At 43.8% G+C, this 25,133-nt stretch overlaps 2 protein-coding genes across 7 annotated transcripts in view; one reads left to right on the top strand and one right to left on the bottom strand.

Moving 5' to 3' along the window:
- Window positions 1-7,478, top strand: part of LOC106601134 (melanoma inhibitory activity protein 2) — a 30,951-nt gene extending 23,473 nt beyond the window's left edge. For 5 of the 6 annotated variants that reach the window (XM_045717335.1, XM_045717339.1, XM_014193102.2 and 2 more), the window contains 3 exons: window positions 5,624-5,670; window positions 6,208-6,358; window positions 6,594-7,478. In XM_045717335.1, the coding sequence (XP_045573291.1) occupies window positions 5,624-5,670; window positions 6,208-6,358; window positions 6,594-6,769 (374 nt within the window). In that variant the 3' untranslated portion in view covers window positions 6,770-7,478. Of the gene's footprint in view, window positions 1-5,623; window positions 5,671-6,160; window positions 6,359-6,593 lie in introns of all 6 variants that reach the window. The other variant, XR_006769675.1, reaches the window with a different exon arrangement.
- A 1,913-nt stretch (window positions 7,479-9,391) lies between these two features.
- On the bottom strand, window positions 9,392-21,582 carry LOC106601170 (F-box only protein 33). Its single transcript, XM_014193138.2, has 4 exons — window positions 21,007-21,582; window positions 17,647-17,754; window positions 16,539-17,206; window positions 9,392-13,829 (listed from the first exon to the last, which is right to left on the bottom strand). Exons 1-4 carry the CDS (start codon window positions 21,432-21,434, stop codon window positions 13,564-13,566), a joined length of 1,470 nt encoding a protein of 489 aa, XP_014048613.1. The 5' UTR covers window positions 21,435-21,582; the 3' UTR covers window positions 9,392-13,563.
- Between the last annotated feature and the right edge of the window lie 3,551 nt (window positions 21,583-25,133).

Below are 25,133 nucleotides of genomic sequence, written 5' to 3'. Positions count from 1 at the left end.
CACACACACACACACACACACACACACACACACACACACACACAGGCACTCACTCACTGTCCCACTGGACACACACACACACACACACACACACACACACACACAGGCACTCACTCACTGTCCCACTGGACACACACACACACAGGCACTCACTCACTGTCCCACTGGACACACACACACACACACACACACACACACAGGCACTCACTCACTGTCCCACTGGAACACACACACACAGGCACTCACTGTCCCACTGGACACACACACACACACACACACACACACACACACACAGGCACTCACTCACTGTCCCACTGGACACACACACACACAGGCACTCACTCACTGTCCCACTGGACACACACACACACAGGCACTCACTCACTGTCCCACTGGACACACACACACACACACACACACACAGACAGGCACTCACTCACTGTCCCACTGGAACACACACACACACACAGACAGGCACTCACTCACTGTCCCACTGGACACACACACACACACACAGACAGGCACTCACTCACTGTCCCACTGGCACACACAGACAGGCACTCACTCACTGTCCCACTGGACACACACACACACAGACACACACACACAGGCACTCACTCACTGTCCCACTGGACACACGCACACACACACAGGCACTCACTCACTGTCCCACTGGCACACACACACACACACAGACAGGCACTCACTCACTGTCCCACTGGACACACACACACACAGACAGGCACTCACTCACTGTCCCACTGGACACACACACACACAGACAGGCACTCACTCACTGTCCCACTGGACACACACACACACACAGCACACACACACACAGGCACTCACTCACTGTCCCACTGGACACACACACACACACACACACACAGGCACTCACTCACTGTCCCACTGGACACACACACACACAGACAGGCACTCACTCACTGTCCCACTGGACACACACACACACACAGACAGGCACTCACTCACTGTCCCACTGGACACACACACACACACACAGACAGGCACTCACTCACTGTCCCACTGGACACACACACACACACACAGACAGGCACTCACTCACTGTCCCACTGGACACACACACACACACACACACACACACACACACAGGCACTCACTCACTGTCCCACTGGACACACACACACACACACACAGTCACTCACTCACTGTCCCACTGGACACACACACACACACACACACACACACAGGCACTCACTCACTGTCCCACTGGACACACACACACACACACAGGCACTCACTCACTGTCCCACTGGCACACACACACACACACACACACACACACAGACAGGCACTCACTCACTGTCCCACTGGACACACACACACACAGACAGGCACTCACTCTCTGTCCCACTGGACACACACACACACAGACAGGCACTCACTCACTGTCCCACTGGACACACACACACACAGACAGGCACTCACTCACTGTCCCACTGGACACACACACACACACAGACAGGCACTCACTCACTGTCCCACTGGACACACACACACACACACACACACACACACACACACACACAGGCACTCACTCACTGTCCCACTGGACACACACACACAGGCACTCACTGTCCCACTGGACACACACACACACACCACACACACACACACACAGGCACTCACTCACTGTCCCACTGGACACACACACACAGGCACTCACTGTCCCACTGGACACACACACACAGGCACTCACTGTCCCACTGGACACACACACACAGGCACTCACTGTCCCACTGGACACACACACACACAGGCACTCACTCACTGTCCCACTGGACACACACACACAGGCACTCACTCACTGTCCCACTGGACACACACACACAGACAGGCACTCACTCACTGTCCCACTGGACACACACACACAGACAGGCACTCACTCACTGTCCCACTGGACACACACACACACACACACACACAGGCACTCACTCACTGTCCCACTGGACACACACACACACACACAGGCACTCACTCACTGTCCCACTGGACACACACAGGCACTCACTCACTGTCCCACTGGACACACACAGGCACTCACTCACTGTCCCACTGGACACACACAGGCACTCACTCACTGTCCCACTGGACACACACACACAGGCACTCACTCACTGTCCCACTGGACACACACACACACACACACACACAGACAGGCACTCACTCACTGTCCCACTGGACACACACACACAGACAGGCACTCACTCACTGTCCCACTGGACACACACACACACAGACAGGCACTCACTCACTGTCCCACTGGACACACACACACACACACACAGGCACTCACTCACTGTCCCACTGGACACACACACACACACACAGGCACTCACTCACTGTCCCACTGGACACACACAGGCACTCACTCACTGTCTCACTGGACACACACAGGCACTCACTCACTGTCTCACTGGACACACACAGGCACTCACTCACTGTCCCACTGGACACACACACACACACAGAGACAGGCACTCACTCACTGTCCCACTGGACACACACACACACACACAGGCACTCACTCACTGTCCCACTGGACACACACACACACACAGACAGGCACTCACTCACTGTCCCACTGGACACACACACACACACAGGCACTCACTCACTGTCCCACTGGACACACACACACACACAGGCACTCACTCACTGTCCCACTGGACACACACACACACACACAGGCACTCACTCACTGTCCCACTGGACACACACACACACACACACAGGCACTCACTCACTGTCCCACTGGACACACACACACACACAGACAGTCACTCACTCACTGTCCCACTGGACACACACACACACACAGACAGGCACTCACTCACTGTCCCACTGGACACACACACACACACAGACAGGCACTCACTCATTGTCCCACTGGACACACACACACACAGACAGGCACTCACTCACTGTCCCACTGGACACACACACACACACAGACACACACACACACACAGGCACTCACTCACTGTCCCACTGGACACACACACACACACACAGGCACTCACTCACTGTCCCACTGGACACACACACACACACACACACACACACACACACAGGCACTCACTCACTGTCCCACTGGACACACACAGCACACACACACACACACACACAGGCACTCACTCACTGTCCCACTGGACACACACACACACACACACACAGGCACTCACTCACTGTCCCACTGGACACACACACACACACACACACAGGCACTCACTCACTGTCCCACTGGACACACACACACACACACACAGGCACTCACTCACTGTCCCACTGGACACACACACACACACACACACACACACAGACACTCACTCACTGTCCCACTGGACACACACACACAAAATCACTCACTCACTGTCCCACTGGACACACACACACACACACACACACACACACACACACACACACACACACACACACACACACACACACACACACACACACACACACACACACAGGCACTCACTCACTGTCCCACTGGAACACCACACACACAGGCACTCACTCACTGTCCCACTGGACACACACACACACACAGGCACTCACTCACTGTCCCACTGGACACACACACACACACAGGCACTCACTCACTGTCCCACTGGAACGCACACACACACACACACACACACACACAGGCACTCACTCACTGTCCCACTGGACACACACAGGCACACACACACACTCACTCACTCACTGTCCCACTGGACACACACACACACACACACACAGGCACTCACTCACTGTCCCACTGGACACACACAGTCACTCACTCACTGTCCCACTGGACACACACACACACACACACACACACACACACAGGCACTCACTCACTGTCCCACTGGACACACACACATTATAACATACTTTGTCAACTAACGTGTGCGTTACTTTCAGCTTCATATCCCATTGATTGCTTCTTTGATAGCAAAACCCCGTAAAGGGCTTTCCCATCTAGTGGCAAGTGTGCCCTCTATACATCTCTAGGGTTCGTGTACATGCGATCTATAACCAGAACCAGAGATTTTGAATGAAAAGAGAGCCAAATATCTGCACAGATCTTTTACAGTGTACAGTGCATTTGGAAAGTATTCAGACCCGTTTTTCCACATTTTACATTACAGCATTATTGTGAAATGTATTAAATAAAACATTTTCCTCATCAATCTACACACAATACCCCATAATGACAAAGTGAAAAACGTTTTTTAGAAATGTTTGCTCATTTAAAAAAAATAACAGAACTGAGACTCGAAATTGAGCTCAGGTGCATCCTGTTTACATTGATCATCCTTAAGATGCTTCTACAACTTGATTGGAGTCCACCTGTGGTAAATTCAATTGATTGGACATGATTTGGAAAGACACACACCTGTCTATATAAGGTCACCACAGTTGACAGTGCATGTCAGAGCAAATACCAATCCATGAGGTCCAAGAAAGAGGGCTCAAAGACGGTTGTGTGGAGTCACAGATCTGGGGAAGGGTACCAAAAAATGTCTGCAGCATTGAAGGTCCCCAAGAACACAGTGGTCTTTTTTATTCTTAAATGGAAGAAGTTTGGAACCACCAAGACACTTTCTAGAACTGGTACCTTGGCTAAACTGCGCAATCGGGGGAGAAGGGCCTTGCTCAGAGAGGATAATGACCCTACGCACACAGCCAAGACAATGCAGGAGTGGCTGCGGATCTCAATGTCCTTGAGGGGCCCAGCCAGAGCCCAGACTTGAACCCGATCAAACATCTCTGGAGAGACCTGAAAATAGCTGTACAGCGACACTCCCCATCCAACTTGACAGAGCTTGAGAGGATCTGCAGAGAAGGGGAGAAACTCCAAATATAGGTTTGCCAAGCTTGTAGCGTCATACCCAAGAAGACTGGAGGCTGTAATCGCTGCTGAAGGTGCCTCAACAAAGTACTGAGTAAAGGGTCTGGAAACTTGTGGAAATGTGATATTTCAGTATTTATTTATTTTTGACAAGCATTTCTGAAAACCTGTTTTTGCTTTGTTATTGTGTTTAGATAAGGGGATAAAAAAACATCTGTTTTAGGATAAGACTAAGGTAACAGTGGGAAAAAGTCAAGGGGTCTGAATACTTTCCGAATGGGGGGGGTGTGGTGTGTGTGTAAGCAGCCCATATGATAGCTCAGCTTTTGTAGACTAGCACAGGAAAGCAGCGCCACAGATGAAAGGAGAATCTTGTGATCAAACTTGAGTTAGGCTACTTACTATCTTTGGTAGAGCGTGCGCGGCTCGCCTTGCTCCCTCTGACAGTCAAACAAACTGAGTTTGAGATTTTCCCCCACGAAAGTAACTCAAAGTAATATGTTACTTTCCGTACACAGTAATATGTAATGTATTGCTTTTTCAAGCAATACATATTAATCAGAACACTGTGCCCAATGTGGAAACTCCCTTGTTTTGACAGAGTTGAGCTGATAGCATTAAAGAGCATGAATGAACCCTCTTTTCATCAAGTTCTTAAGGATTGAATGAAATAAACCCACCAAAGATTGAAGTGGATATAGCTAGGTTCTTACTGTGTTTTTTTGTCTTGTGTTCTTGCAGACTCATTTATGGAAAACAGCATGGGTCCTGGTGAAAATGAAAGAGATGTAAGTATTCTAACCCTTATATTAACAATACATTGGCCCATTCATGTACTGTCTCTCTCTGTCCACAGGTGCATTTTTTGCTGAAAAAACAATTTCCCATTGGGGATAATAAAATGTTCTATTACGGGGATGGTTAACTTTGATGGGGGTGTGGGATTACAAAGAATCTGAGTTTGTCATCATGGCCCAGTGGCTCACGGGTCTGCGTACCCACATTCATACCCACACATTGTCAGAGTAAGGCCCCTAGCCTTTTAGGGGCCCTGGGTGAAAGAAATCCCCCCCCCCCCAGAGAGAAAAACAGCGCTTTGCTGCAATTCTACTTATTTGCCATGGGGTGGAGAGAAAAATTAGCAGTTTCAGATTTTCTGCAATTCTACACATTCTACCACATTTTGAAATTGCACTTGTATTTGACTATTCAGACCCTGACTGAGTAACTAAAATTATTAGTATATATTTTTTTCCCCTGACATTTTTCCTGCAACAGGGTGAACAAATGAAGATCCTTCATCTATATTTAAAATGTTTCCGCAGTCCCACATGTCAGCACCTGGAGATCTGAGAGACATGAGGATGGGTCCCCTCCCCCCCATGGACCCTTACTTTGCACGCAGAGGCCCCCCAGGCCCTTACGGACCCCCAGACTTCTTCCCCCCACGAGGTCCAGCAGGGCCCCCCGTAGGCAGTAAGTATTATTCTCTGTATCCCTTTCATATTATAGGCTCATATGTGCTTTGTACTTATAATGCATTTATAACTGAAGGTTTTTATGTAATAATTTGGTTCTATTAACAAGCTATGGATGGGATGAGGAATATAATTTTATACCACAGTCACTACATCTTGCAGGTTAAATGACTCTGCATGTATACTGTTAGACTGACTAAACGTAAAGCTTTCCCCCTTGTTTTCCCCTGAAGTGCGAGGACCACCTCCTCCGGGAATGTTTGGGCGATTTCCACCTCTGCTGCATTTGGGCTACCCTCCCATGAGGCCCCACCCAGACAGTTTTCCCCCTGGACCCCCTCCAAGGCCCTCCCCACCAGACAGCGAACAGCCTCCTGACCAGTCCCCTTCTCCACATGATGTCATCTGAGCCATCTCTCCCCCTCCCTCTGGGGGAGAAACTCTCTCTCCGCCTGCTTCCTGTGTGGCACTTCACTTCCTGTTGTGCTGGTAGTGAGCGACTTAGGGTGTGCTCAAGGACAGTTTCATGAAGTGTAACCTAGAGTCATTTGACTGTCTTTCCCTTTTTTAGAGGCCGACAGTGGAATTGTTTCCCCAGTCTGTCACACACACACACAAAAAAATAGATTAGTGGCTTAGGACTGTTGAGAGAATACAATACCATCATGAATTTTACACAACTGGAACTGAGTGATCATCACTGTTGCTATGTGTATTTCTGGTATTGAATGCAGTGTCTTTGAAGTTCCATAGTTATGTGAATCTGCTGATGGTAAACTGCCTGTGAGACTGCCTTTTTCTGAGTTTTGAGAAGGCTGTGTTTTCTTGCAATGTCAAAGGCTTTTTAATTTTACTTTGAAATAAGTCCCTTGCATTCTTGCCATGTGTATATATTAAGAGAACTTGTCAATATTGTTTAGAAGGAAGTGTGTGTGTGTATACCACCCTTAGTCCATTAACATTTTCTGTCAATTGACCTGAAAGATGTTCATTACCTTTTAGCTGTGAGTTCTTGACCGTCCATTGTTTGATAATTAAATGTCAAGAAATTACAGTACTGTTAGCTTTGAGGGAAAATGAGATATTGTAAAAGTGTTAATAAATTATGCTCAAGTGTTTACAGTTGTCTTACATTTTCATAGATCAAATGATTTAGGGGATAAGGATGGAATCACAAAATATTATAAATAAATGAATAGCAGCTCACTTTTCTGCTCAATTTGTATTTACAAATGGCATGCCATATTGGTCCTCTTCAGGTAGAACTAACCCTTACATGACCTGAAAAGGACCGTATCAGCTGTGCCATGACACAACGTCTAGCTCTAACATGTACAGTTGAAGTCGGAAGTTTACATACACCTTAGCCAAATACATTTAAACTCGGTTTTTCACAATTCCTGACATTTAATCCTAGTAAAAATTCCCTGTCTTAGGTCAGTTAGGATCACCACTTTATTTTAAGAATGTGAAATGTCAGAATAATAGATTAATTCCAGCTTTTCTTTCAGGTCAGAAGTTTACATACACTCAATTAGTATTTGGTAGCATTGCCTTTAAATTGTTGAACATGGGTCAAATGTTTCGGGTAGCCTTCCACAAGCTTCCCACAATTAGTTGGGTGAATTTTGGTCCATTCCTCCTGACAGAGCTGGTGTACCCGAGTCAGGTTTGTAGGCCTCCTTGCTCGCACACGCTTTTTCAGTTCTGCCCACACATTTTCTATAGGATTGAGGTCATGGCTTTGATGGCCACTCCAATACCTTGACTTTACTTAAGCCATTTTGCCACAACTTTGGAAGTATGCTTGGGGTCATTGTCCATTTGGAAGACCCATTTGCAACCAAGCTTTAACTTCCTAACGTCTTGAGATGTTGCTTCAATATATCCACATAATTTCCCTCCCTCATGGAGCCATCTATTTTGTGAAGTGCACCTCCTCCTGCAGCAAAGAACCCCCACAACATGATGCTGCCACCCCCGTGCTTCACGGTTGGGATGGTGTTCTTCGGCTTGCAAGCCTCCCCCTTTTTCCGCCAAACAGTTCTATTTTTGTTTCATCAGACCAGAGGACATTTCTCCAAAAAGTATGATCTTTGTCCCCATGTGCAGTTGCAAACCGTAGTCTGGCTTTTTTATGGCGGTTTTGGAGCAATGGCTTCTTCCTTGCTGAGCGGCCTTTGAAGTTATATCGATATAGGACTCGTTTTACTGTGAATATAGATACTTTTGTACCCGTTTCCTCCAGTATCTTCACAAGGTCCTTTGCTGTTGTTCTGGGATTGATTTGCACTTCACACCAAAGTACGTTCATTTCTAGGAGACAGTACGCGTTTCCTTCCTGAGCGGTATGACGGCTACGTGGTACTGGGGTGTTTATACTTGTTTGTACAGATGAACGTGGTACCTTCAGGCATTTGTAAATTGCTCTCAAGGATGAACCAGACTTGTGGTCTACAAAGTTTTTTCTGAGGTCTTGGCTGATTTCTTTTGATTTTCCCATGTCAAGCAAAAAGGCACTGAGTTTGAAGTTAAGCCTTGAAATACATCCACAGGTACACCTCCAATTGACTCAAATGATGTCAATTAGCCTATCAGAAGCTTCTAAAGCCATGACATATTTTCTGGAATTTTCCAGGCTGTTTATAGGCACAGTCAACTTAGTGTATGTAAACTTCTGAACCACTGGAATTGTGATACAGTGAATTATAAGTGAAATAATCTGTCTAAACAATTGTTGGAAAAATGACTTGTCATGCACAAAGTAGATGTCCTAACCGACTTGCCGAAACTATAGTTTTTTAACCACTCCACAAATTGTTAACAAACGAGTTAATGACTCCAACCTGTTTGTAAATCGCTCTGGATAAGAGCGTCTGCTAAATGACGTAAATGTATGTAAACTTCCGACTTCAACTGTACACTGGGTTAATGGGAGGTAAAATTACAAAGGTAAAGCACTGCCATAAACTAGGATCAGCACAGGATTATTGCAATTCAAATTAAGCCACCATGAATAACAAAGACCATGTTTGTCTTTTGTAATGCTTTTATTCACTGGTTTAAAAAGGACCATTCAACATTCAGCTGGTTTACCCAATATGTCACTTAGGCTTTTCCTTCTTTAGTTATCACTTTTTCGAATAAAAAATGTTCACACCTGCACCAGTGGATTTCCCATTTTCAGATGTACAATGCTATGCGCTCACTTGAGACAAAGTTGACAGAACACACCTGTCCAAATATTTTAACATTTAGCAAAAGTGGTAAAACCATCAAAGCTTACAAATGTTCATAAATAGAACCCGGACATATGTTGCATAAGAGTATACATTAATGTATTGATATATACAAATACGCACAGTTATTTTTTCCCCCCGAAAGCTTATAAGGACACAGCCTAGGTGTTCGCACTGCCCGTGCCCCATGGTGGCCACCTGTAATGCATGACTTATTTTGCAATAAAATATCCTGATTTTAAACAAATGCACAACATTCATACCACTTAAAACTGGGGCCCGCTGGCCAGTCTCATAGAGACCATGTCTGTAACCCACGGTAGCCTTTGAAACAGAGTTTGGCTTCCGAAGAGTCAAGATCTTAAAACAATCACATTGTTATTTCCATTTGTAAGTGATAGAAAAATAAAAGCCACTGGAATATATGCGTTTGACTTGGCTGTAATGCAAGTCAGCCATTAAGAGATGTGCCTTGATTTAAGCTCACTTCCCTCCTGACCCCCACAACAGTGAACCTGTTATATGATAGTGGTGCAGGTGTTTAATAATGGAATAAAACAAAACACTCACTCAGGTCTCTTGACTTCAAGCGTTTACACTCTTAATAAGGCTGGTATGAGGTCATTTAGCCGTAGCTTTCGCAGCACAATGAGGTTCTACAGGTAACTCTCTGAGATGGACATGCCCTCAAGCAGCTCACTGTCGCTATATAGCTTCCTCCTTTTCAACAAGAGAGATGTGGATTGTGATTGCATATAAAATGTCAAGAACAAAAAAATGAGATCCAACTGATTTGTAAGCTGTAATAACCCAACTGGTATTTTTCTACAGAGTATAAAAAGAAAATACCTCCACTACTATGACTGTTAACATGCAGAGTGAGACTGGGCTGCACAACCACTTCTATATGACTTCACACAGCAAACCATGTTTTCATCAAAGACCAATTGTGCATAATTTACTGGATCCAATTACCCCTAAAAAAAATATTTTGGAAAATACATTTTATACAGACATTTGGCCATTTTCTGTTGGTTTTTAACTCCCCAGTGGAATGTTCCTTACACGTCTCATAGCAGCGTACAGGGCTGAAAGAGTCAACCAAACTTGATTTTATCTATACTTAAATGACATTCACTTTTCACAATGAAACTGGTGAGCGAGAGCTCTGTTGTTGACCAAGCCACAGCACAGCTGTGCACCACATGTGGTCCAACTTCACCCAATATTCAGTAGGTATATTTCTAGTAGTATTTGTGGAGGAGCAGTCATAGTAGTACATTTTGGCTGATCAGCCATTGGCCCTGCCCTATGCCAGCACGTGGGCACTTCATAAGGGTCGTTTCACACAGTTATCTTTGGCAGCTGATGCAGACACGCTGACAGACCGTTTTGTTTAATCCAGTGACAAGTTGGAAAAAAGATTCTTCCTAACTTTCATCATTTATTTTTTTAGGCATGGAACACCTCTCCTCCTCAACTGACAGTAACCCTGAGAAAGGTTGTTTCCTGCTCACTGGTGAGAAAGGGGCACACCATACACTCCCTTCTTTGATGTATGCACTTCTGAAACTTCACACACACACACACACACACACACACACACAATGCAGAAATGAGATGCTTTAACGGTAGTCAAATGCTGTACTAGACAATGAATGGTGAACTGGAACGAACAACAACAAAAAGAGCGAAAGCTACACTGGATTTAGGCACAGCATTAGGATGTTTTACACATTTTAACAATTGACTGGCATTTGTCATCCTCTAACAAGGTCTTACACTACCCCTGCACAGCACAAACAAGTTAACTCCAAATATAGAATATTATCTACATCCTTTTTGGTGTGGTACTAAAAACAAAAAAAGGTAAGAATCCCTCTGTTAAAGGAATATTGAAACGATATACATGTTATCACTTCTCATGGATCAACCGTAGATAGACTAAGGTGAACCGTGCATGCAGGCTCATATCTTACTGCCACAACTAAACAGGTTAGCAGTGGATCCCATATGCTGATCATTACATTGCCTAGAAACAGCTGGCATCGGTTCAAACAAACGTATTTTTTCTCAATATACAGAACTTTGCATACTGTGTTTCTCTTCCTTGACTAAAATGGCTGGCTTTGGTAGTACCAATGAAAGTTATGGGCACGGAGGAACACAACAAATAGTAATAGCCGACCGACAGCTTCACAAGTCACACAAGATCAAGAGAAACCTCTTTTCCGGAATGTTCCAACGTCTCAGCAGCACAGAACAACCACAGGTCACCTATTCCAAGCACTACTGCGTTATCAGTCAAGACTGGCTCCCGGAGCTTTACAAGCAACAACAAAAAGATATGCGTATACAAGGGGAATTCTGGATAGCAGGCAACTTTACACATTAAAAAGGTTGTTAGCTTCATATTTACATCTACCACTGAGCAATCAACCTCAGATTCTCTCTACTACTCTGAGCTCTAAAAAACGTCAAATACACGATAGAAAACGCCATTAAAAGTATTTTCACAGACGCACATCAAGGATGTTAACTTTTAAAAAGGTTAAGAGGAAACGAGAAGGCGCGTCTAGAAAAATAAAACCAACAACCTCTGGTGTGCGTAGTGTTGGAAGAGCTCTTTCCACAGTATTAGTATCCAGTCACACCACCACGCACACTGGCCCGCAGATCAACAGAAAGCTTTATATTAAAAGAAAGCCTTCAATGGACAAATTTACTGAAAGTGCAAAAATCCTGAGATTTGGAACAAGCAAGCACATACTTCCCTCCATCCAACATTCAGATGGTGAAACACTGTGGCCCTGGAATCAGCCAACATAGCTGTGAACAAGAGAAACATGTGCAAGGAGTAGCTTTTTGCCATTCTTTAAACACCTTAAATCTTAAAACAAATGTACGACTAAGTTTGTTTACCCCATGGTAAAAGGGGCAGATTGGATGGCAAAAACTATTGATACTAGAAAACAAAGGGTTTTCCAAGGCAAATGTGAAGAAAACTGCATTAGACTGACAGACTAACTGATTGTTTCATAGTATATACATCCTCATCATCACCATCTTCATATAATCATGTTTTGCCCACCTGAGACACAGAGGATTCTTCTGAGAACAAACTGCAGCGTACGACTCGCAATGCTAACCCCTGACTTAAGTACTGCAGCAGAACGTAGGAAACTCAGTGTGGAAACCTATCATATCCCACCTCTGGGTTGAGAAGAACCAGCAGGATCTTAGTCCCGTAACATAGCAACAATATCATCTCCAAAACACAAAAGTAAAGAGCTGACAGGATCTTGCTAGGCTGAGGGAGGCCTAACCACACACTCCATCAGCACGGTCCCTCCCTCTACCGGAAGACTACTAGACTAATATCCCATTTAAAAAAAAATTTGCACAAACAAGTACACAGGATTCCATCATTGCAAAAAGCCAAGGTGGATTAACTGATAACTCAGCACTTGCTAAGATAAAACACAAAGCAACAACAACAAAAAGCTTGCAATACAACTAACTAAACTAGCTGTGTAGAAAAGCCCCCTTGCAACACCAATTGCTCATTTAGCTACTAAACAAATATTTGACTATACTCTCCTAATCATAAGCAGGATATATATAGATAGATATAAATATAGAGCTAATATTGATAAACACGGCACATAGAGGATAAGTTCATGCTACAGAGAAGAAAATAAACACAAATAAAAGATAAAGTATGTAAATTAGATGGGACCTATAAGGTGATTAGATCATCAAGACAAACACTCAGCATGTGCAGCAGGCAAGATCACACCAGGGTTGTGTTCATTAGGTCATTCAATGGAAAACGTTGTAACAGAAAATGTGCATTGCTTATTGGTGAAGTGGGGTCCCTCCTGTTTAGGTCTTGTTTTCTTTTGTTTGATGCCTAATGAACACGACCCAGATGGCTGCCCGGTCTGGTAGCTGCAGCTCTAGCCTACATGCCCAAGCTGAAGCTCTGCATCTCCCTGTGGAAGTGCTGGGTGGGCTCGCTGAGGACCAGGTTGGAGTCCATAGAAGGGTGCCAGACGCGCCCCAGGCCCAGGGACACCTCCTTCACCAGGTTGTGGACGGGGTCACCTTCCATGAAGACCCTCTGGTCTGGGTCGAAGTCGATGCTCTCCTCGGACACAGCCAGGACCTTGAGGCTGGAGCCACGCAGACGGGAGATGGCCACCAGGTTATGGGACCACACAGTGTAGCCTGTAGTGTTCAGACAGAGGAGAATCACATTGAACGCCACTGTCGAAAGAACATACTGGATATTGAATGTAAAACAACTCCATTTGATCTGTTCTATACATATGAACATGCTGCCAATATGACCTCTATAATACACACACACTAGACATTAGGGCTGTCCCCTTATTTTTATTAGTCGACCAAGATACTGTTCTTTCAACCAATCGATAGGTCAATTTTAAAACATGTATTTTTCCATATACTGACACATCCTATGAGTTTTAATCAAATCAACTATATGCACTGAGCTTGTCTGATGCTTTAAACAACCCGTTTGTTGAAATAATTAAGGCACAAATGACTAGAGGGAGTTTGACCGCAATTGATTGGCTCAGACATGCGGCGCTGTGTAAAAAAATAAAAAAAAATAAGACAGCGAGTGACTGACTAGCTCCTGTTGTCTCGCTCTCCTCACTGCTGCATCGACACCACAGAACATCAACAGTGCGCTGTCCGTGTTGCAGAAGCTGCAACATAATTTGCCATTTCTGACTGAAAAATTGTGTTACCGAAATCCCTAATTTGTTTAGGAAAAAATATTCCCTCAACCCTTGCTCTCTTTACGTGACCAATAGGGCTTGACCTACAGCATATCATAATAACATCAATAAATTCGTTAGAAACTCTGAACACGTAACAGCAAATCGGATGCAGAGGACTTGACAAGTAAACTCGAAACAGGATAATGTTTACTTGTTGCTTACTGGTAAAGGGGAAGTCAGCTGTGTGGAATAAATTTGACTAGTTATGGAAAATACTGAAGATCAAGAAAAATGAGGTAAGGAGCAAGCGCTGCATGCATATTATGTGTGCCAAACAGGTGCTGTTAGATTACAATATAATTTCTCTGACCGTTTGGAACAATGTAAACTACACAAAATAAATTATAAGTGGACCAGAGAGTTGGTTGAAAATTCTTAAAAACTTAAATGCTTGATTGCATTTCAAATCATGAATGACTGTGATGACATGAATGAATAAATTGATTCATGCAGTAGCCTATTTACAGTGCCCTTGACTTTATCCCCCGTTACGTTACAGTCGTATTCTAAAATAGATTAAATAAAAACATTTGCTCAGGAATCTACTCACAACACCCCAAAAAGACAAAGCGAAAACAGGCACTTAGAAATGTTTGCCTCCCCCCAAAAAAAAAAACTACGAAAGACCTTATTTACGTAAGTATTCAGACCCTTTGTCACACCTGTTTATATAAAAGGTCCCACACTTGACAGCAGAGCTCAATTTCGAGTCTCATAGCAAAGGGTCTGAATAATTATGTAGATAAGCCATCTGTTTTATGTTTTTAATACATTTGCAAACATTTCTAAAAACCTGTTTTCACTTTTTCATTATGGGGTAGTGTGTAGCTTGATGAGGAAAATGTTTTATTTAATCCATTTCAGAATAAGGCTGTAACGTAACAAAATGTGGAAAAAGTGGTCTGAACACTTTCCGAATGAACTGTAAGTACTGAAATATAGGCCCAAGTTACAGTATTAATACTAAACAGGATGCGCTCTTAGACCTACAGCTCAATGGTGGTTATACAAGGCTGCTATACTAAGCCGACTAATGAGAATGAAATTACTTATAATTATTATCATCATCATCATAATAATAACAACAAGGAGATCAAGGAAAAACGGCCAATTGTGCGCCGCCCTATGGGACTCCCGGTCACAGCCGGTTGTGACACAGCCTGGGATCGAACCTGAGTCTGTAGTGACGCCTCAAGCACAGCAATGCAGTGCCTTAGACCGCTGCACCAGTTGGGAGGCTTATGGATGATTTAGAAAGTCAGGCACATTAGCAGTTAGGCCTATATACCTAATTAAGTTGGGGTTTCCACTCTTAATTTTCTTGGACAATTAAGGCAAAGTCTGTTTTCTCATCTCTCCTAACTTCGCTGCTACCTCCACAGCATTGTTCTCAACACCATGCTGGTTAACTATTACGCACTTAGCAACATGGTCTAGTAAAAGACGCCAATTCAACAGTGTACTGATGTGTTTCAGAACTGAGGACAGTGACTACTATCCAAAGTGTGAGAGGGCGCAGTTGTTAAAAACATTTGATTTGTGTTGCACCATTGTTCTTACATAACCATATACAGTTTCAGTAGCACATTTTAGACTGCTGGACTGTGTCATCCCCACGGCTTCCACAATGGATCAGTCCACTCAGACAGATGTCTTGTACACCATGATTTTTTTGTTGTTGTTGCTACTCGGTCGACCAGCAGCCTATCACCCAAAACAATCAATCAATCAACCAGTCGACTAAATGGGGTCAGCCCTACTAGACATTTTATTTTTATTTTTTATTTTACCTTTATTTAACTAGGCAAGTCAGTTAAGAACAAATTCTTATTTTCAATGACGGCCTAGGAACATCCAACTGCCTTGTTCAGGGGCAGAACGACATATTTTTACCTTGTCAGCTCGGGGATTCGATCTAGGAACCTTTCGGTTACTAGTCCAACGCTCTAACCACTAGGCTACCTGCCGCCCCACATAACATTACTCCCAGAAATAACCAGCAATAAATATTTCTATCAGAACATCTTGTAGAACCCATGCCATTGGAAATCAATAATTTCCATTAAAATGTTAGGCTACACTAAAAGAGTGGTGAGCTATGTAATGCTAACATCTGGACCAGGCTCACCGTGGATGACCAATACAGAGAGGTGTACGCAGCGCCAGGCCAGTAGGACCAGCGGGTCCTCGTTTCGGTTGATGCCAAGGTCAGGGAAGCCGGTGTCATCCCTCATCAGGACGAAGTGGCTCAGGGTCTTGTTGTACTGCTGGGCAATGAGCTCCAGGTTTCCGTCTGTTACCAAGGTAGAGTAGCTGTCCAGGTGGATCCTCTCCAGGGGCAGGCTTGGTTTTAGCACCCTCAGCAGGTCCTGGCTGCACACATCCAGTGCCATCATGTAGACCCGCAGGTTAGCGCTGCGTTGGACCAGGGCCTTCCAGTCGTCCTCACTGGCGGTGCCATCGAGCGGCTTAGCCTTCAGAGCAGCGCCGTTGAGCATCAGGGAGAGGCGGTGTAGCGGAGCACGGTCTCCTCCAGCCAGTAGGTGGCTCAACTCAGAGGTGAAGTCACAGAAGTCGAGGGCCAGGGAACGCAGGTGGACCAGCCGCTCCAGCTCCACAGGGGAGACCAGGCAAGACAGCTGGTTGTCCAGCAAGCCAAGGTGCTCCAGGGAGCCTGCACTGGGGTTGGACAGAGAGGCCAGGGAGCATGGGGTCACCACGCCCAGCATGAAGGCGGAGGACAGCCACTTTATCTTCCTGCTGTTAGACAGAACCTCCACTAACAGCTGTTGGATCCTACCCCAGCCCAGAGGAAAACACAGAAAGTTTGAAAACTTTTGACATTTTTTCTCTGTTCCATTTCTGCAAATAAAGGCCTACTCACTGACAATGAATACATAAAACAAAACCTGTATGGGCAGAACAGAGATCCTATTAAAATGACCTATGTGTTCTATGTAATTCTATGAGGCAGAATTTCAACTGAGAACAGTTTGTACTGTGATTTTGAATGATTGTGAACCTAAGTATTTTGCTGTGCGACCTCGAAGAAAAATCAGGATCCTAGCTTTATTAACTCAAATTATTTTCATTGTGTTCCTAAATTTCTTTATGTGTCCTGACGTTTTTCAATTTAGGCGCACACATGTTCCTTGTAAAAAAGGTTAGTGTAGAGCCCTGCTGTATGCCCTTTTGTCGCCCTGGGTAAGATGTAGCCTTGCCTAAAAGCTACTCACTCTTTGATTTTCTTGCCTCCTTGGTCAACCTGCTGGAGATAGGCACTGTCCAGAATGCCCTCATCCTGAATGCATGTATCCCCATACAGACTCAGCTTCTGGAGATTTCTGAGAGAAGGAGCGAGAGAGAGCGAGAGAGGTGGGTGGGGGGCGGGGAGAGAGAGATATGAGCTTTAGTCAAAACCGGACACAAATCAGCCATAGTGGAGGTCAGTGATAGTATGTTCTAATTGTGGTCTGCAACAAACACAATCAAACAGTATACATGTCGTCACCAATTTGCCAGAAAGCCTCTGACAATAAATACCTTTCAACATCACACACTGGTGTCCACCACAAACCTAGCAGCTAGACACCACAAACATAGCAGACTAAATTCCACTCCATGGTGACTTCCTTCACCATTGAACGGAGTTTGGTCCACTACCACAAACCCAGCTTCCCGCATTTGATTGTGCCACTAAATCTCCCGAACTCTCTTATACAAGTGTGTTGTAATTGAATGAACACTGGAATTAGTTATCAACAAAGAAATGCCTCAAGACACTTTTAAGCCATCTCTGTGGCAGTGCAAGTGTAACTTTTCAGGACACAAATGTGTCCAAAAGATATTAGCATATTGAAAGTACATGTTTGAAAAGGCAGAGTTGTACATCACCAGGGTTGGGGAGTAACGGATTACATGTAGTCCGTTACATGCAAGTGATTACAAAAAAACGAACTGTCATCCATTACCAGCAAAAATATTGTAATCAGATTACAGATACTTTCGAAAAACTAGATTACTTTAAGGATTACTTTTAAATTCAGAAATGATGTTTGTGGGAAAAAAATCTTTGACACTTCTGTTCTCAATGACATTCAAATCAGCAATGAAAAAGGTGCAAGTTTAAATTTATTCAACGTGTGAGAGTCTGACCGTAAGTCAGAGACCACTATGATGACAAACCAAATGTATTTGATGGATCGCGGGAAAACAGCAGGAATATGCTTTTGTAGGCTACAGTCCAAGCTATGTCTTCCATGCCTAGAAGGCCAGCATCCCGGAGTTGCCTCTTCACTGTTGCTGTTGAGACTGGTGTTTTGCCGGTATTATTTAATGAAGCTGCCAGTTGAGGACTTGTGAGGCGTCTGTTTCTCAAACTAGACAATAGCGCCTATTTGGTAGTGTGCACCGGGGCTCGAGGTGCTCGACCAGTCGGCGAAAGCCAACATCCCCCACGACCGAGAACGGTTGATTGTCAAGGGCAATCAATTCCATTATCTTGGCTTTAATGGGTTTCGCCTTTGAGTTGTCTCGCTGAAATGTTCTTACTCTTTCAAATGACTGCTGGACTTGAACTTGTTTAGTTGTTGGAAGTGTGCGCTTAGTTTTTCTGGGGGTGATGCACTTTCAAATGACTAATTAGGTTTGTGGTATTGAACGATTTCACTTTCTCCCCTCGGGAAATAATAGCAGCACAAACGTTGCATATGGCCTTTCTGTTATCTTCCTTTGAAACTTCAAAATAGATTCACACAGCAGACATTGTGGGCTAGGTTAGGAATGCTGTTTGATCAAGGAGGAGAGTGATTTAGTGCTGCATCAGATGACTTGGCTTCCACAATACCCCGACCTCAACCAAATTGAAATGGTTTGGGATGAGTCGAACCGCAGAGTGAAGGAAAAATCAGCCAACAAGTTCTCAGCATATGTGGGAATTCGTTCAAGACTGTTGGAAAAGCATTCCAGGTGAAGCTGGTTGAGAGAATGGCAAGAGTGTGCAAAGCTGTCATCAAGGCTAAGGGTGGATGCTTTGAAGAATCTCAAATATATTTTGCTTTGTTTAACACTTTTTTTGGTTACTACATGATTCCATATGTGTTATTTCATAGTTTAGATGTCTTCACTATTATTCTACAATGTAGAAAATAGTAAAAATTAAAATAAATCCTTGAATGAGTAGGTGTTCTAAAACTTTTGACCGGTAGTGTATATCCATTGATTATTGAAGAATATAATTTAAATGCGTCATCAGCTTAGTTCATCTGTCACACTCCATGAGAACCCAAAATATAAGCTTGTTTTTCACCAATGTTTGTTAACATTGGAAATTTAAACAAACACTGGATAAAACAATAATTTTGATATCATGGATGGTCAGTCCTTGCATCAATAGCTCTGTCTACTAATCTGAGAGTGGTTACATTTCTCCAGGCCCATCGCTCAACTTATTACCAAAAACAGAGGTGGGGCGACCGTTTTGTTATTGTTTCATCTGTGGATTTGCCCTTTAACACAACTGCATATTATCAATATATCAAAGCCAACAAAAAAGTAAACAATAGGCCTATAGCAAATGCAGCATATGGCATTCATTTTTCACATGTAAATAGCACTTTTCAATAGTGCTCAAAGCATACCATTCCATGAGCGCAGCATTTATTTTTCAACTCGAATCAATGAGCCCAATCAATCCTCCATGACAACAAAATCATAAACAGTAGGGATGGCTAGTAAATCCTTAGTTTTGGGGTTATGCTCAATTAAAACAATTTGGCTAATCTATACTTCCAAGTCCTATTCTTGAAGATCACGTAGTATAATTGGAATGACTGGAATTCTGATAGACTTCGGTTATAAATGTAAAGATATAATTAAATGTAGTAGAAAGCAATGGGTTAGAAGAACCCTAAATAACCAACCCATAAATTAAAATGTAGCATCCATATAAAGGCCAGCTATGTAAACTTTAACATGTATTTATGCTGCAATAGATATCGTTCAATTGGTAACATACATGTTTGCATTCTTCATATGCATCTTAAGGGGAAGTCATCTAAAAGTAACTTCATGTAATCAGATTACGTTACCGAGTTTGGACAATCCAAAAGTTACGTTACTGATTACTATTTTGGACAGGTAAGTAGTAACAGGTTACATTTAGAAAGTAACCCACCCAACCCTGAATGACAACATGCTGCCAATGTCATTGTTGACCTCAGTGGTTGAGCCTAGCTAGATTCCCTGAGCATGACCACCACTGCTGCTGCATTGTTGTTCAAATGTCATTGAAAAAACTCCTTGCAACATTCTTTGCAAGGCAAGCAGAAAAACAGACTTCAAACTGACATGCCTTTTCCAAGTAGTCAGATTATAGCTTCAACAGACTGAAAACCACACAAGTAGCATAACGTTAAGCAGAAATCGGTAGAGTAACGACATGACCCGATTACGTAATGATAGTTTGTTTATAGCTAGGCTAGCTACTTAACGTTAGCTGACTACGACCCAACAAACACTCAAATCGACACGTATGGAGTTGCTGACTCAATTTGCTTTAAACATGTATTGAATAATTGTAGTAACTATCCAACTACCTGTTATTTCGAATACATCCGAGCACACACAACACCTGTTCCAAATAGGTGATCCTTGCGTCTTCCCAGCGATCAAGCAATTGAGGGTCGCGTTCTACAGGTTCTACCCTGCCCTCCACTCCGCTCAGTGGGCTTAGATATCCGTCCACAGGGGAAACCTCGAGATGTAGCTCGCGCACGAAGGAGCCAAACTTCCTCATGAGAAATTCTAATCTTGGGGTCTGTTCGGAGCCAGAGCCTCCCCGGTTTGCACCACCTCCGACACGCAACTTCAGCTCCGTCCAAAGCGATGGGTAAAACAGACACTCCCTCCAGCGAGAGCACACGGACGAGGCCCGAAGCTTGTCACTGTCGGACAAGAATGAAAATATATGGACGATAAGCTCGCTAGGTAAAGCCATGGCTCCGACACCCCCGTACAAAGCCATGGCGCAGACCACTAAACTACGGTATTAATCGCGGACAGAAAGTGTAAATATAACCGTTGTAAGATTGTACGACAACAGTCCAGTTCCGGTACTCGCTCTCCTTAAAACTAAACATCCAGCAGATTTGCTTTCAATACTATTGGATCATACCACTTATGACTACGTGGGGATGAAAACAATATTCTGCAACGTTTCACTTTTTGAAAACAGGCCGACATCATTTATGTTTAAGTTACATATTCATATGTTTGATCATACTTTATGTTTAACTTATATATTCATATGTTTGATATACTTTCATTTTCTGTAGAATATGTTGTTAATTTAGTTGTCACCTGCAAATATAGTTATTTTATCAAACCATTTGCAATAGTGGTTTGGCCCAATTACTTATTTTTGCCATACCTCTCAAGTGCACAAGGGGGAGAACTTTTACTGCAGTTGAGTCCCCCACATAAGGGTGCATTTTATTGAATTCTCTGCCCACGACAAGACCACCTCGTTTTCTCTTTGCCGTTATAGTGTAGGATACCATATTATTGACCTAACTAGCACAGCCAATGCTGTAGAAATGTAAAAGGAATTATTTTTCAAGGACAATATCCAATAGCAGACACCTTCATCACATTTAGGGGTATTTGATTGAATGCCATATACACATATTTGGTTGCATCCAACAATTTCTTATCTGTAAATTGATGGAATGGGAAAAAAGAACCAATCAAGTCGAGGCAGGAATCATGGTGTAATTGAATGCCGAGTTTGAAATGAGAAGTGCATCATGTAGAGAAGGAGAGGCAAAAATGGCGTCTTTGGGCTGGATGGCCTGTAAGAAAGAGGACCGGGAAAAAATGAGGAAAGTGGAACATATGAGTAAATATGGAGTGGGGGATTGCACAAGCCTGCAAGATCTGATGAGGGAGAAAATGTTGGACAAGGAAAAAAAGAGAAAAGTGGAACATGTTTTGAGTGAATATGGAAAAGAGGATCATACAGAACTTTCGGAAGAGCTACAAAAGAAAATTGAATGTAACGAGAGTGAGGATGAAGTACCTGCGGTGAAGAGCGCCGAGTTGGAGCCTCGTCCCGATGATGACAAGGATGATTCTGGCCCAGTGGGAGTGAGATTTGTGGAGAGAATGGATACTTGTATTCTGGCTGATCCATATGTGGTTTCAGGTTGGATGGAAAAATAGGTTTGGGACTGTTGAGTTGGTGAAAGTAACTCAACAGTGATTTATTGTGTTTCTTCCATCCAGAGGGAGAGGGCGCTCCGGACCATGTGATTAGGGACAAGAACTGTGACTTGCTTTGCTCTTCGGAGCAGGGCGCTGTTGAAAGGCGTGATAATGTGGGTGGCATTAAGTATTGCGGAAGATCAGCTGAAATGGAAGATTCCTGGTGTCTGTGAGGCCAACCGTTTGGAGCGATGCAGACCCGGTGGAGAGCATGGTGAAATGGAGAAGACATTGGCTGTTCTGCTGAGTTTTGATGCAGAGTCTTTGCACAAGGTCAAGTTAGGATGTGTTAGTTATCCCGTGAGAGTTTCTGTTCCGAAAATACTACAGTGTTATAGGTGCCAAGCTTATGGTCATGTCGCACCAGTGTGTAGGAGGGAGATTCCTAGATGTGAGAAGTGTGTAGGAGGGCATGAGATTAAGGAATGTGTAGTATTGGTGGAGAAAGTTGTGTGTGTAAACTGTGGGGGTGCCCATGGCGCTGGAGATCGGAGGTGTCCGGTGTCAGAGTAGTACTCCAGGCGTCAGAGTAGTACAGAAAGTGTCATATGCTGAAGCAGTGAAGAAAGTTGTAGAGAGAGATGGGTACAGGGTGAGAGATCCTGATGGGATTCCTGTGAGTAGGCAGAGACCAATAGAGAGGGATGGGAATAACATGTGCTTCAGTAAGGTGGGTTTCTTAGCATTCATAGCCATGGTTGTCATCTGTACTGTAGAAATGGAACATAAGTCACAGAAAATAAAGGTGGTGGTGGCAGCTGCAGAGAAGTACTTAGGATTGTGAGGTTGTACTGCAGAAGACTCGCAGGGAGTGTTGAGTGTTGTGTTCTGTCCTCCCTGACCATTGGCCTGGAGTAGGATTAAATAATGGAATGGGGTGGTGAGTTTTTTAGTGAGGGTTAATAGTTGGCAGGGTAATGTTCCCTTTTCCCAATTTTGTATTACCGGAAGTTAATGTAGGTAGGCCGTGACTGGCCTCACATTCCAGTACAGTAGGTAGCAGTGTATTCCCGTAAAAGTTGGTTGCGATCCGCCAACCCAATACCGAAGAAGAATGGACAAAAGTAGTGGTGAAGAATGAAATGAAAAATAAGTGTTGATAATTGAAGGGGATGATAGTATATCAGACAAGGATTCGTTTCTTGTTGGGATGCGATTTTTTTGAAAAGGGTGATTATCTGGGAAATCAGTTTGGCGTCTCGAAGACGGTGAATCGTAGCCTATGTTAGGAAAAGTAAAATCAAATCAGAGTGACCAGGCGTGGGCCTCACAAGAATCGAATCACCCAAAGTATCATGCTTCAAACACCGGAGTAGGGGCAGGGCACCTGTTCAGGGAGTCATCTCTGGGTTGTCAATGGAAACAGGAAAACCTTGTGACAAGAATCCCAGGTGTGGTTAGTGCCCGTCACTTGACCTGCATGGTGGATGGAAGAAAATTTGTCGGTTGTATTTTTTTGAATTATGTCACCTTTTGTTACGTTACAGGCTTATTCTAAAAATGTATTTAAATGTTTTCTCATCAATCTACACACAATACCCCATAATGACAAAGCAAAAACCTAAATACCTTATTTACATACTGTAAGTATTCAGACCCTTTATGACACTCGAAATTGAGCTCAGGTGCATCCTGTTTCCATTGATCATCCTTGAGATGTTTTTACAACTTGGAGTCCACCTGTGCTAAATTCAATTGACTGGACATGATTTGGAATGGCACACACCTGCCTATATAAGGTCCCACAGTTGACTGTGCATGTCAGAGCAAAAACCAAGCCATGAGGTCGAAGGAATTCTCCGTAGAGTGCCGAGACAGGATTGTGTCGAGGCACAGATCTGAGGAAGGGTACCAAAACATTTCTGCAGCATTGAAGATCCCCAAGAACACAGTGGCCTCCATCATTCTTATGTGGAAGAAGTTTTGAACCACCAAGAGTCTTCCTAGAGCTGGCCGCTTGGCCAAACTGAGCAATCGGGGGAGAAGGTCCTTGGTCAGGGATGTGACCAAGAACCCGGTGGTCACTCTAACAGAGCTACAAAGTTCCTCTGTGGCGATGGGAGAACCTTCCAGAAGGACAACCATCTCTGCAGCACTCCACCAATCAGGCCTTTATGGTAGAGTGGCCAGATGGAAGCCACTCCTCAGTAAAAAGCACATTACAGCCTGCTTGGAGTTTGCCAAAAGGCACTTTTTATATTCACACATTCAACAGACATTCAACAGACATTCGCCAAAAGCCATTTAAAATTGTAAAAATCAATAACTAACTCATTGATTGTCACAGAAACATAAAAATAGATAGAGTTTATTTTATAAATGTCTAGCATACTTTTACAACCTTTGTTTTGAATAAAAAAAATCCAGTTTTGATGGAAATACATAACATCTATAAAATGCCATTTAAAGCTATATAAATCAATAACGTTTTCACTGATTATGACAGAAAAATTGAACTAGG

This window comes from Salmo salar, chromosome ssa01, assembly GCF_905237065.1.
Source record: "Salmo salar chromosome ssa01, Ssal_v3.1, whole genome shotgun sequence".
Taxonomy (NCBI): domain Eukaryota; kingdom Metazoa; phylum Chordata; class Actinopteri; order Salmoniformes; family Salmonidae; genus Salmo; species Salmo salar.
Note: the sequence above shows the minus strand (reverse complement) of the source record. Positions and strands in the feature narration are given on the sequence as shown.

Bases quoted from the DNA above. Each gene is read 5' to 3' on its own strand.
- LOC106601170 (XM_014193138.2), bottom strand. From the start codon at position 21,434: ATGGCTTTGTACGGGGGTGTCGGAGCCATGGCTTTACCTAGCGAGCTT. The intron at 17,755-21,006 runs GTAGTTGGATAG...TCCTTCTCTCAG, and splicing joins GGATGTATTCGAAATAACAG to AAATCTCCAGAAGCTGAGTC. The intron at 17,207-17,646 runs GTGAGTAGCTTT...GGGCTGGGGTAG, and splicing joins GGAGGCAAGAAAATCAAAGA to GATCCAACAGCTGTTAGTGG.